Source organism: Pollachius pollachius, assembly GCF_949987615.1.
Source record: "Pollachius pollachius genome assembly, chromosome: 9".
Taxonomy (NCBI): Eukaryota; Metazoa; Chordata; class Actinopteri; order Gadiformes; family Gadidae; genus Pollachius; species Pollachius pollachius.
Genome location: NC_136942.1, coordinates 9,713,840 through 9,727,280, shown reverse-complemented (window position 1 = coordinate 9,727,280; position 13,441 = coordinate 9,713,840). Strand labels below are relative to the sequence as shown.

Here is a 13,441-nt window from a genome sequence, read left to right as displayed (position 1 = left end):
TGCATGGAGCTATTAAAAATGGAGACCAGGATTGGAGCAATACGCCCACAAACGTTTTTAAAGCAGGAAAGTCAGGAACCCTTCCCAGCAGGGCATTGGGAATGGTTCCTGACACCCACGCAGGGAGATGGGCGAGAAGCTGCCCAAAACAGATGGATAAGCAGAGAAGGGAATAGAGTTAATGATTCTACTGCCCTGCCATCTCAAATCCTTTCCACAGAGAAAGAGAGAAAGTGACTGTGATGCTTATTTCAAAAGGCTGGCATGTCCGGAGGTGAAGGAGCGACAGAGTGGTTATTGGTGTGCAAACAGGACTGTGGTGTTGCGTTTGCCGGAGGTAATTAGGTTAGCTGAGTAAGAAGCCTTGGTGACCTGCACTGTGTTGTTAAACTCATTTATAAGCTCTGTGTGGTCGAGGCGGTGAACACGGAGTGTGATGGAGTCACACAGTCACTCTGCCACCGACATTTACCCCGGACATAAGGAATTGTTTCATTAAGCCAAGGGCCGGATTGAAAGAGGGAGCAATTCGTACTAGGATCTATCTCATCCAAAGCGATGTAGCAATGTGTGTTAAAGGGGTGGACCAAATTAGTGATATCAGCCTGAGGAGAAAAACCAACCTGTGTGTGTCTCTACTCAGTGACCCTAGTGTCATGTGACGTTGGTCCGTGTGTTTTTGTCTGACTTTCTGTCTTTGCTTGTGTTTCCCTACTCACCGACCCTAGTGTCATGTGACCTGGATTACATGTAATGGTTCTGTGCGTGGGGGGTGTCTACACACCGACCCTAGGGTCATGTGACCTGGTTTACATGTAGTGGTTCTATGTGTGTGTGTGACTCACCACCCGTGACGTGGCTCCCACGTAGCTCACACGTCGTGTCATTCCCAATGTGCTTTGTGCCGCTGCGCTGACGTCAGAAGCGGCTCTAAACCGCGGGTTCCTGAGCTCTGAACAAAGCCAGCGTATCTGCTGCTGCTTGGGGTCCGATTATCCATCAGGCAGCAGATGTATTCATATATTCAGAGCAGCCCTGCATGACTGACAGAGGGACCGTAGAGCTGGCTGTCGCCTCATATTTGTTTACCGATATTAAATAGCCTTTGTGTTTTCGTGACCTCTGACAAGAGATTTACCGGCACAAAGCCCTTATTGTTGCAATGCGCTCAATTACTGCGTCGCAGGGAAGATACACATATTGTATCACACTAAGCTGCCAATCAACACTGAATTAAAACGTTCCACAATCCAATTGGGCTGTGGTGGCCTGTGTTGTAAATCAGCGCACAACACAACACATGCCAGAGCACTATATAAAATTGTCATCTGCAAAAGAATTATCGCCACAGTTTTACGAGGTAACCTTTCGTACGCAAGAGATCAGACTCAGAGGTGGGTTGACCGGTCGATCCGACCGCAGACTGTGATGAGTCAGTGGGTTTCCGGGACAACCTGCTGACGCACTCTTAGCCCCCGGTGCCGCCCCCACCCCTCACCACCAGACGATAACGGACCTGCTTAACAGGGGGAGAGAGCTCCCGGTCTCTCTCTCTCTCCACCCAGGCGGTGCCCGGCTTTCCTCAATGACCCGTCTGTGGCTGTTCTCTGTTCTCCTCACTGACTTCGCCATCTGTCCCCCCCCTTCTCCCCCCACTCTCTCTCTACTCTCTACCCTCTGTCCTTTTTCTCTCTCTGTCTGTCCTCTCTCTCTCTCTCTCTCTCTCTCTCTCTCTCTCTCTCTCTCTCTCTCTCTCTCTCTCTCTCTCTCTCTCTCTCTCTCTCTCTCTCTCTCTCTCTCTCTCTCTCTCTCTCTCTCTCTCTGTGTGTGTGTGTTTTTCTCCTCTGCACCATTGACCCCAGAGCGGTCTGCTCACCAAACTGGTCGCCATGTTTCACTCGCTCCTCCCTCTGGCCCTGAGGAGGGGCGGGGCTTCAGAGGTAATGTTGTCGCGGCAACCGAGAAGATGCCACTAGCTTGCTAGTAGCGTTGGTGCTATTCTCCCCTACTCCCACCCAGTCTCCAGGCCTCTCCCCCCCTCAGCCCTCCAGCCAGAGATCCTAGTACCCCCCCCCCCCCCCCCCCTTTTAGTCCCACCTCATGGTGCGATGACAAACGGCGTCGTTTGTCAGGTCGACGGAAACACCTCTTTGCCGTCCGTCTACCTCCGCTATGTACGGGGGACGCTGCTGATGTACGGCCGCCTCGCACTGCTTTGTTCATTAAGGGATGATGTAGTGTTATTGAAAGTGCTCTACTGTACCGTGACAACACGCTCCATCACGGCACCCCGCTCGTGAGTAAGTGTGTTCCCCCTTAGTAGCTCGGCCTCAACGCCACCCCCAGCCTTCCCCCACTAGAGGTAATCTAAGCCTCCCCAGCTTTACGGTGTTTCCAATGCGTTCTAGAGCAGCTCACACACCTTGTTTAGAAGTGAAAGTAAAAGCAAATGAAGTACTTAAGTCGGGATTCAACCCAGATAAAGTACAACTTTATTTATCCCGGCCGGGATATTCCGAGTGTCACAGCACAGCAGAAAGTACCGCGGTCTGGTGCTGTCATAAAGAAAGGGATAAAGGATAAAACAAGGGATTTGCAAAAAAGGATAAAACAAGGGATTTGCAAAAAATGTCTATGCAGTGTATCTGTACACAAAGTAAGAGGAGTGGTGCAGATTCAGATAAAAAGATATGTGAAAACTATAGACTGGAAGCTCCCAACTGATGCTGGTTAAAGCCGCACTGGTTAAGTCTTCCCATTAGCACCCTCTAGTGGCCAGGGTTGTAGCTACACTCATAGCTGTACAAGTTTCAGATGGCTTGATGTGTATATGGGCTCATTTTACTCTTAAGTGTCGTCAGATATGTTTTTAACGGGGTGAACCAACACCTTGAAAAAGCTCAGTAGAACAGAGCAGGATTAAACTGACGTAGAAAGCTTATCTACTGACTTAGAACGCTCGTTTGTGACTGTTAACGCTATGTAGCGCTCGTGAGTATCCGTTAGTGCTCGTTTACAGATGTAGAACGCTCCTTAGCGCTCGTTAACACTGGTTAACGTTTGTTGACGCTCGTTGACACTAGTTAGTGATCGTTAACGCTTGTTAACGCTCATTAATGCTCATTAATGCTCATAAGCACTAGTTTTCGCTCCTGACCTAAACCCCTCCCCTTCCTGCCCGGCCGCCAGATGACAGACAGCGGCGCGCCGGCCTTCCCGTCGCTGCTCGGCCACCTGACGGGCGCGGTCCTGAACCACGAGGTGCTGCCGCTGCCCGTGCTGCCCAAGAAGCGCGGCGTGCCGCCGTTGCAGACTTTCTGCCCTCTCAGGGAGCCGCTGCCCTGCGACTTCCACCTGGTCAACCTGCGCAGCGTCGTCAGCCAGGTAGGACTGCCCTCACACCTTTACCTTTACATTTACATTTAGGATGCTTTCATCCAGAGCGACTTCAGGCCTCGACAATAACGGTTGCCCGCTTGCCAGGGGCAACTAAAAGTAATATTTGGGCAAGTTGAGATTGATTTCTGGTTTCTGGTTTCTGGTTTCGGGCAAGTGGATTTTGGGTGGATGTTAATATAAAGGCTATTTATTCAAGTGTTTTTAGAAACTGCAGAACAACCTTTTGTTCCGCAAAATCACACAAAATAGAAGTATTTGCAATTGATCAGCGAGCTGTCTTCTCTTCTCTCGGACAGCGAGTTAACAGACACGCATCGCTTCAGCGCGAATATAGCCCCGCCTTCTGTCACCCACTCGCAGTGTGGTCTCTGGCAGTGATTCAAAGGTGTTAGCTAAAGGTTAGCCAACACAGCTAGCATCTCAAGTGCAGCGCCTCCGCGAACGGTTTAGGTAGAAGGAAAATGGAGTAGTGATGGAGGAGTGCGGTTTGGAAGTACTTTGGATTGAGGCAAATTACCAAGGAAAGTCATATGCAAGAAAACGGTTTTGGGTTTCATAACAATAGCGATCTTTTTAGCGATCTTTTTCACGAAATTGGACCCTCACTCTTATTCCAACAGTTCAAACCATATCATTCTGTGACTAAAACTCGCAAATAACACCTTAAGAAGTAACATCCCCTTTTCTTTTAACACCCAAAAATGAAGTTTTACCTTTGTGATTTTTGTCCACAAAGTTGATTCTGATCGCATAAAACCACCATAAACAGATAATCCAGTGTCTGGGTCAAATTTTGCAACTAAACATGGTGTTTACAATCAATGACTAGGAGAAGGTTTCTTAGGAAAAAGGTAAATTGCCTTCAATCAGAAAACATGTTCTTCAGCGCAATCTAGTGGCCATATGTGTATTTGCGAGTGTTTGGCTTGTTGTATTCGATTATATTTTCTCCTGAACTTGAGGTGTCAAGTGTCAAAATTGTAAGATATCTACCTTTATTTTTGTCTCATAGTAAGACAGCGCTCCCAACTGATAATTATTTCAGGTGGAAATGTTATCTTCCACTTATGCTGTGTTCCATGGCTTTATTCACTTTAACTAAGTATTGTCCCCATTGAATAGTTCACTTGCACAACAATCTTTCTTTTGGCACAAAGATGACATTATCGCCCTTGCAGTTGTGGAGATATACTCTATTTACTTTGGGTACGTTCTTTCCTGAAAAAAACTTTTCCACTGATATCGAAAATGGTATAAAATATCGATATTGTTCCAGGCATATTATCGAAGTTAGAAAATCCAGTATCGTGACTGACCACACTACTGGAAACGCAATTGTGATTATTCAGTTAGAGCTACAAGAAACGTGAAAGTTAAAAAAGACATATCTCTGCTACTACCTCTGACATTTAGTTATGTACATTTGCATAAAATCATGCAGGTCTACATATAACTGGGCGATAGCTTTAATAGGTTGCAACGGTGGACTGAAATCACTTCATGGCACGATGTGACCGTTCGATAAATAAGTAAACAAAGAGAAGTTTGTTATTTTTTAAACACACCATGTGTGGAAGAACATTCAGCTTCAGTCTGAGCTAGGATTAGTTTTCTGAGCCCCCCAAAACCAGGCCGGGTGCCTGGCAAAAAGAGGCCCGTTCACGATTCTGATTATAATTTGGGCAAGTGAACATCACATTCGGGCAAGTTGAACATGACCTGTACTTGCCCGATGGGCAAGTGCTTTTGAAACCTAAGTGTCAACCCCTGGACTTGGATCAGACCTTAGACCAAACCTTAGACCAGATCGTAGACCATAGTCCTGACCTTAGACCAGACCATAGACGAGACCTGACCTTAGGCCAGACCATAGACCAGACCTTAGATCAGACCATAGTGCATTACATGTATATTTACATTTACATTTACGTTTAGCAGACGATTTTATCCAAAGCGACTTACAATAAGTACATTTGTCAGAAGAAAGAGAAACAACAATATATCGCTGTCCGGGAAGTAAGGATGTTCATAGAACCAAGTACCAAGCACTAATAATAATCACTAGGTTAACCCATTCCCTGTATATAACAAAGGTAGCTAGGATGAGACGCTACACAATGCTAAGTAGTATTTTTAAGTGCAAGGTCGTACAACATAGAATAACTGTGTAAGAGGGGTGGCGGGGGGAAGTGTGAGTGTCTTTTGCGGAAGCTAGTGAGCGACTCTGCGGTCAATTGGCAGGGTGCTCGTTCCACCACTGCGGTGCCGAAGCAGAACACCCACACCTGTCTGTCATGCACCGCGTTAACCAACACTTTGATTCATTGACCCTCTTTTCCTGGAGTCCGCCTCCACTCCCCTGTTTAAAAATCGCACACACAGCCTTTCATGTGAGGATGTGAGAACGCTGTGTCTTTGATGTGGAGGAACGACCAAGGTCTGAACGTGATTAACACGATTGTTGTAAAAATGCTGCAAAAGGAGCTACCATCTTTATTCATCAGGTCGTTAAAATGAATTCCCCTCTCCCCGCCCCCGACCCCCTCCTGTCTGAAGTGGTGATCTCCTCCACGTCTCACGGCCTCTCGAGGCGGCCTGTATGGCACTCAGCAGCACTCTGTTTACTGTACCTCCTCAGGAAACATACCCTGCAACTCCCCTTATTTGGTCTCTTTTTAAATCATCTGCCCCCATCGCATCGTAGCTCATGCCTCCCCCCACGGTCGCCCCCCTTTGAGGATCGCTGGGGTACAGCGGTGGTTCCTGACCTGGGAGGGGGAACCACACATGGGGCCAGCTGATAAGCACAATCCGTCACGGGAGATTACTTCTGAGGCATCGCTATTCTCTGAAACGTTCTTCGAAAACGTTCTTTTGATAAACTATCTAAATTGGCCCCTTTGTACATCAACAGTGGGCCTAATAACTCGCAGCCACACCGGCGCACTACGAACAATTTCGTTATCGTGCCGCCGTGCGTGTCGTAGCTTCACCGGGGCCAATTTAGATTGTTGGTGGGTGGGGCCGGAGGTCTCTGAGCCCCAGATGCGGGAGTCACCAGCCAAACTCACTCGGTTGACCGCTAATCTGAAGAAGCAATAGTTTCACTCTCATATCATGTGTGTGTGTGTGTGTGTGTGTGTGTGTGTGTGTGTGTGTGTGTGTGTGCACAGGAGGACCCCAACTCCCCGTCTCCCTACACAGCCATGATCCTGCACCGTAAAGGGATGGACTGCAGCCTGGAGAGTCCGTCTCTGGGCTTCAACTGCTCCACCACGCAGGGACAGGTCCGTACACACAGTCCTCGGAGAACACTTGGATTTATTTCCTCACTGCCGGCTGGGAGCAAATGTGTTCACCATGCTTGCTTGCTTCCTCCCTGAGCTGCTGATTTCATGGGAACTCATTTCTCTCTTTTCTCTCTCCCGCTCTAGAAGAGGGAAGTGTATAAAATACCTCTGGAATGTAAATCTCTCTCTGTCTCTTTCTCTCTCTGTCTCTCTCCGACTCTCGGTCTTGTGTTTCTCTGTCTCTCTCTATGTGTTTCTCTGTTTCTCTCTCTGTCTCTCTCTGTGTTTCTCTGTCTCTGTCTCTCGCTGTCTCTCTTTCTGTTTCTCTCTATGTCCTTATGTATCTCTCTGTCTCTGTGCTTTTGTCTCTCTCTCTGAGACTCCTCTCTTTCTGTCTGTGTTCTCTCTGTCTCCGTCTCTCTCTCTGAGACTCCTCTCTTTCTCTGTGTTCTCTCTCTCTCTCTCTCTCTCTCTCTCTCTCTCTCTCTCTCTCTCTCTCTCTCTCTCTCTCTCTCTCTCTCTCTCTCTCTCTCTCTCTCTCTCTCTCTCTCTCTCTCTCTCTCTCTCTCTCTCTCTCTCTCTCTGTCTCCCTGTGTATGCATACTGTGTAAGTATATACAGTGAATAAGCGTCCCATTACAGTAAAGCCTCAGCCTTGTCATACTAATCGGCGATCGGCCCTCTCCCCTCCCCCCTCCCCCCTCCAGCTGGGCGTGTCGGGCCTGCTGCGGGGCCTGGACCTCCAGCTGCTGCAGCCGGTGTCCCTGACCCTGATGCACAGCGCCCCTCCCCTGGCCAACGACTCCAGCGTCAGCCTGAACCCCATGGAGCTCTCCGCCTTCAAGCTCAAGCTGCGCTAAGGACCGCCCCCGGCCCCTCCCCTCCCCCCCCCCCCACCCCTCACCGCCGCCGCCCTCCTCCGTCCTCCACGGCACGCAATAACAGCCCCCGCCGCTCAGACTGCACACGCAGGCTCCTGGCCTCGGGGGGCCCCCCCTGGTGGACATATTTTAAGATGCTGGGGGTCTAGGGGTAGTGGTGGTGGTGGTGGTGGCGGTGGTGGTGGTCGTGATGGTTGGGGTCCTCTGTCTAGGGGCGCGGGCAGAACCTCCCTAGAACTAAGGCCCCTGGAGTGGCGATAGTTCTTACCGGACCCCCCCCTGGACCAATTAGAGACCGGGCGACAGGAAGTGGATCACTGTTTGCTCCGCCCTCCCTTGCGAAGCGGCCGAACCCTTTTGGAATATGCAGCCAATGGTGGAGGAGTAAAAGACTAAAGCGGGCGGAACTGTTGAAATCTTCTTGGATAATTGTGGGTTATTGTTTCACTGCGATGGTTCCCAGTAGGGGAGGGGATGCCCTTCAGACCTTCGTGGGCCGGACTTGAACCGACGCGTTGACTTGTTAATCCCCGGATTTAACTACTGAATGTACATACAGCTTCGGGAGACTCCACTGCAGAATCCGAGTGCAATCACATCGCTCTCTCTCCTTCTTTTTTCATCATCTCTCGTCCCCCGACCAATTCCCGTTTCGTGACGAAGACGTCACGGGCACACACAGCGTCCGGTTTTGAAATCTGTGAATCGTTTTCTTTTTTCTTTCCAAAACAAACAAATGATTGTATGAATGTATGACTGTGTGAATGTGTGTTCACTCTTCAAGCCCCTGGGTCCAAAGCTCCGTGGTTTATCCCCGCTCTCTCTGTCTGGTGACCGCGACCACCACCAATCACTGTCCTTTGTTTTGTTTTTTTACTAGCTGTGATTTTAATTTTCTCGGAGGCCATCCGTGTGTTCGTGCAAACGAGAGCCGGCCCAACGTACCGTACCGCAGTGTAACAACCAAGGAAGGGACGACGAATGCTCCCAGGACCGCGTGTCTTTGTTTCTCTCCAGTGTTTCCCTGTACGTCCGTGTGCATGTGTGTAGCGGAGGGAGGGAGTCTGTTTCTCAACACCGGGAGGGGAGTAGGGTATGTATTAGGAACCGATCAATCTCAGTGAGGCTGTCCCTTCACTGGGCAAGAGCCAAACATGTGCCATTGGTTTTAGTCAGACGTAGCAGAAGTCCTGCTAAAGCTAGCCGGACCCTGAGTCTATTCCACGCCACGGCCGGTCCCCATGGAGCAAGCCGCCAGGTGGTATTAATGTTTTAACGTGTGTTTTTACGGTCCACAGTAGTACATGTCTCATGGCGGTCGTTGATAAGAGGCCGCTCGTCTTTACGGTCTATTTGTAGCCTTCACAGCAGCATTAGCCTCTAAGGCCTTAGTAACAGTATGCTAAAGACACACAGACACATAGACACACACACACATGCAGACACACAGACACACACCTCCCCAAGTCCCAGTGCGTCTGTCTAGCACCGTGTCACTGTGGCAGAGCTGCCCACGAACCTAATGGGAGGAACGTTGGGTTAACACACCCACGACAGTACTTCACTCACTCACTCACTCATTCATTCTCTCTCTCATTCCAGATCCGTGCTATGCATCAGCCAAATCGTTCTTTCACCCACACGATTCCACGCTTAGCACTTTATCGCCCGGCCGCTCATCAACCGCAGTGTCGATATCGCAAACATTTTGTGAAATTGCACTTTTGGCTGGTTTCTGATGTCCGTGTGTATGTGTGTGTCGGGAGTGTGTACATCTTGTTTTTATGTGAAATCTTTGGTGTAGCGCTGTTAGTTGGGTTGGACTGTGAAAGACTGAGCTCCTTGATATTTATTTTGTCTCTTGACTATCAGTGGAAATAAAGGAATAATTGAACATAAGGGATTGGGGTATGAATAAAAGATTTTAAATAAAAGATACTGAACAATACTTGTGTCTCCACTCCCTGTTTTCTATTTCATGTTTGTTTATTTTTGCCATGTTTAAAAAAAAATGTGTTTGCGAGGATTTACTTTGATCCCGTTTTGACATTTTTAAAGCGTTTGCGAACATCAGATCCATCCCAGGCTGATGTGAACTCGGAGCGGACTGTAGGGGGCGCCATTGAGTCAGTGTGAGCGGGACAAAGGGATGGCGAGGACGTTGTGTTTTGTGTGCGATGAACTTGCGCGTCCGGTCCGGGCTCCTTCAGCTCCGTGGAGGGCGGCTGGTCTTCAACACAAACCGATAAGAGGACTTAACCCGCCTGATGAAGAGCCCTTGCTCGACCACACACACTTGAGCGGCCTTCCAGTTCAACCCACTAAAATGGTTTCAAACCAACACAGAACCAAGGTTCCCTTCAAACGGGAAAATACATGTTGAGGTTGCCCACCTCTCCGGGGGGTGGCCAGTGATGGAGCGGGCGAGCAGATGGCAAAAGGCAACACAAGGCTCTTGTGTGGGTTTACATCCCGGATACAGTGCAGAGGATGGAGGGGAGAAGCGGAGGGCGTGGCCACCTCGTGGAAAACACATAAAAAGCAGGCTCGCTGGCTTGTAACGTCACATCTACTCGGGTCGCATCAGGACCATAGCGCGCGTCGCGACCTTTACCTGCGTCATCTCATGAATTTATATTTCTTAATATACATACGTTTAGTTACATAAAGCATTGTCTGGGACTGGCCTGTGATGAGGACCCTCAACATTTATTATAATGGATACAGTAGTCTTAATTTGGGTGTGTTTCGTCCACATTGGGGTGCATTGGACCACCTCAAAGAGGAACAGCTGAAATAGAGGATTTTTAATAAACTGACGCACACACACACGTGCAAGCTCTACCTGTTTACTATGCACGGTGTGAAGCATTTCATGGCCACCAGATTAAGTGGAAAATCTTTCTGCCAGAACTAATTATGACTCACCAACTCGATACACACACACACACACACACACACAGTTGTTTCACTGCTGGCATTGAATACAACCCCTTTCCCCATTTTAGATTAATTGTACCTATAAATTATGGCGGCGTCATATCATGGTGCCGTTTAAAGGCCTGGGGAACCGCACGTGAATGGCGTCGGCTTTCTCTCTCTCTCTCTCTCTCTCTCTCCTGGCTGCGCGCTGCATTATAATGTGTGTTGTTGTGGATTGCATGAGTTATAATATGCGACCAAATTCTGTGTGCTAGTGCGTGTATTTGCGTGTTGGTAGGGGTCCATGGCTGGTTTGTGTCCAGAGCCCGTGGTCATGTTAATTCATCCTTGCTCGGCAGCAATCTGCTTGAAGTTAGACAGAAGGGAGGCGAGGAGAGCGCTCTGCAGTTACAGACAGAGGGGAGGAGTTACAGACAGAGGGGAAGAGACGGAGCGGTGGAATGCAGTACGCTTCACATCCTGGGTGGAAAACTAGCAGACTTGCAATTATGCAGACTTACCGAGTGAGGAAGTCTCTCCCTCTCACTCTATCACTCTTTATCTCTGTTTGTCTCCCTCCCAGTCTCTCTCTCTCTCTCTCTCTCTCTCTCATTTTCAATCTCTGTCTCTCTTCCTTGCGCGCTTGCACTCAAACACGCACCGTTTACATCACTTTTTTTTCTCCACAACTTTTATTTCCTGCACAATATAAACCGTTACCAAGTCAAATAAATAAATTAATAAAAAAACGTGTAGAAAATAAACCACAATAGGAAACGTCGTTGATCCAAGTGGTTCACACTGATTCACTAAGGCGTGAATCTAGTCCTCCAGCGGTAGCAGACTGCCCACTACGAGTCTCCGGGAACAGCAGCAGGCCGGGCCAGGTTATTGGAAACGAGCGGACGAGCTCACTTGTTTTCCCTGATGAAGCGACGCTCTTGGAGAAGACCCAGAAACCAATCGATACCACAGCCTTTATGGGGAGGAGGGAGAGAGCAGAAGTTCCTTTTCCCAGAAGTTCCTTTTCCCCCTAGAGAAAACCGTCAGAGAAGGTCACGTCTCGGGGTTGGGCGGCGGGCGTTCGTCTTCCCATCCTTACAAAAAAGAGTGAAAAACGTTCTCCGTCGGAGCAACAGAGAGGAGGCTCACTAAACGCGTTTAGCACTGGCAGCACTTTTCCGCAATCAACCAATCAACGGTGCCTTGTATCTCGCAGCTGGCTAAGTGGCTCTTACCGACGTGCGATTGCCAATTCATCTCTGCGGTGCGCTGGATGTTGTTTGGAGGGATTGATTTGGTACATTCAGCGGGCAGAAGGGCCTCCGCAGGCGACGCCGCGATAACCCCCGGGACGGGAGCCGCATATCGGATGCACGGTGAAAATGCAGAAGTCCAAGTATAAAAACACTGAGAACACAACGTTTTTTTTCGCTGACATTTTAAATATATGCATTTTTTTTTGCAAAAGAACCAACACACAGTAAAGGGTAATCTCTGAAAAAATAATGATCATGATGAAAAATGCAACTAGAGCAACAGGAAGGTTTGGCTCTGTGGGTTCGAGCTAGCTCGTAGCTCGTAGCGCGCAGGGAGGGCGCTAGTCCTGCTAGCAACGCCGCGAGCTCCGCTGACTTTGATTCGGACGCGTCCGCGGCTGCCGGGACAGCTCTCTGTCCATTTGCCTTTGTCCATTTGGGCTAAACTTCGGTTAACTCTCCGCAAACTGTCCCTTTTGTGCGGCGCACATCCGGCCAAGCTCTTCCATCAGCAAGCTCTTCCATCAAGCTCTTCCAGCTCTTCCCTCAGCAACGTGGCGGACTCCCACCAGCCCTAGACGGAGCTCTGCGTCCGGATGAACGCCGTCCTCTCGCTGTGGTCCTCCTCCCCGTCCGACTCCGACTCCCAGGGGCCCGCGATGCCGCCGTCCTTGTCCCCCCACACGGTGGGGATCCCCCGGTAGCAGACCCTGGTCTTCCTGTCGCGGCCGAGCCTCAGCCCAAGCCGGCCGCCGCCCGGAGCCTCCGCCGTCCGCAGGCCGCCGCCCCCCAGCCAGCCGCCGCCGCCGTCGGGGCCCCCGGCCGCCCGCGTCTGCAGCAGCAGCAGGACGAGTCCCAGGCAGCCCACCACGAGCAAGGCAGTGCCCAGCACGGCCGACAGGACCACCAGCCGGGAGGACGTCTCCGTTGTAGTCGCCGTCGACGTCGACCCCGGCCCGGGACGTCCTGACGGCTGTTCCCCTCCTCCGCCTCCATCGCCCCCGCCGGCGTCTTCCTCCCGGCCCGCTGAGCTCTCCACTTCCTGCCAGGCTCCGTCGTTGCCACGGAGACCGGCGGCGGCGGCGGCGGCGGCGGCGGCGGTGTCGACGGGCGGGGGCGGGGACTTGCGCTGCACCATGCTCTGGCGCAGGCAGGAGGTGAACAGCAGGTGGCTGCGGGGCGGGCAGGACAGGCAGGAGGAGAGGCCCGGGCCGGAGCAGGTGAGGCAGGCGGCGTGGCAGGGCACGCAGGCCTGCACGGAGGACAGGTCCACCCAGGTCTCCAGGGACAGGTTGAGCAGCTGGGCGGCCGAGGTGAAGCCCTGCGGGCAGAGCTTCACGCAGCCCTGCAGGAAGAGCGAGAAGCCCGGGCTGCACTCTGCAGGGGGGGGAGGAGGACACAAGCAAACAGACACACACGCATAGCAAGCACACACACACACACACACGCAGCACGCATGAATGAGAACGCGCGCGCGCACGCACGCACGCAAGCAGGCAAACACAGACAGACAGACAGACAGACAGACAGACAGACAGACGCACAAAGACACACATACACCCAAACGCACGCACACACATCTGAAATTCTGTTTGAGTTCATATGCCATTCATATCCAAGACAAGGTACAAGACTAGCAACGTCTTTCCCATGCGGCCAGGCTTCCTATGGCTGCTCTTATTCATTGATA

General features: G+C 50.7%; 2 protein-coding genes across 5 annotated transcripts in view; one reads left to right on the top strand and one right to left on the bottom strand.

Annotated features, from left to right (window-relative positions):
• man2a2 (mannosidase, alpha, class 2A, member 2) overlaps positions 1–9,499 on the top strand; it is a 35,715-nt gene extending 26,216 nt beyond the window's left edge. For both annotated transcript variants that reach the window (XM_079743411.1, XM_079743412.1), the window contains exons 21-23: positions 3,190–3,384; positions 6,573–6,686; positions 7,397–9,499. In XM_079743411.1, the coding sequence (XP_079599537.1) occupies positions 3,190–3,384; positions 6,573–6,686; positions 7,397–7,549 (462 nt within the window). In that variant the 3' untranslated portion in view covers positions 7,550–9,499. The remainder of the gene's footprint in view (positions 1–3,189; positions 3,385–6,572; positions 6,687–7,396) is intronic.
• A 1,697-nt stretch (positions 9,500–11,196) lies between these two features.
• Positions 11,197–13,441, bottom strand: part of furinb (furin (paired basic amino acid cleaving enzyme) b) — a 93,878-nt gene continuing 91,633 nt past the window's right edge. For all 3 annotated transcript variants that reach the window (XM_079743284.1, XM_079743285.1, XM_079743286.1), the window contains exon 16: positions 11,197–13,128. In XM_079743284.1, the coding sequence (XP_079599410.1) occupies positions 12,326–13,128 (803 nt within the window). In that variant the 3' untranslated portion in view covers positions 11,197–12,325. The remainder of the gene's footprint in view (positions 13,129–13,441) is intronic.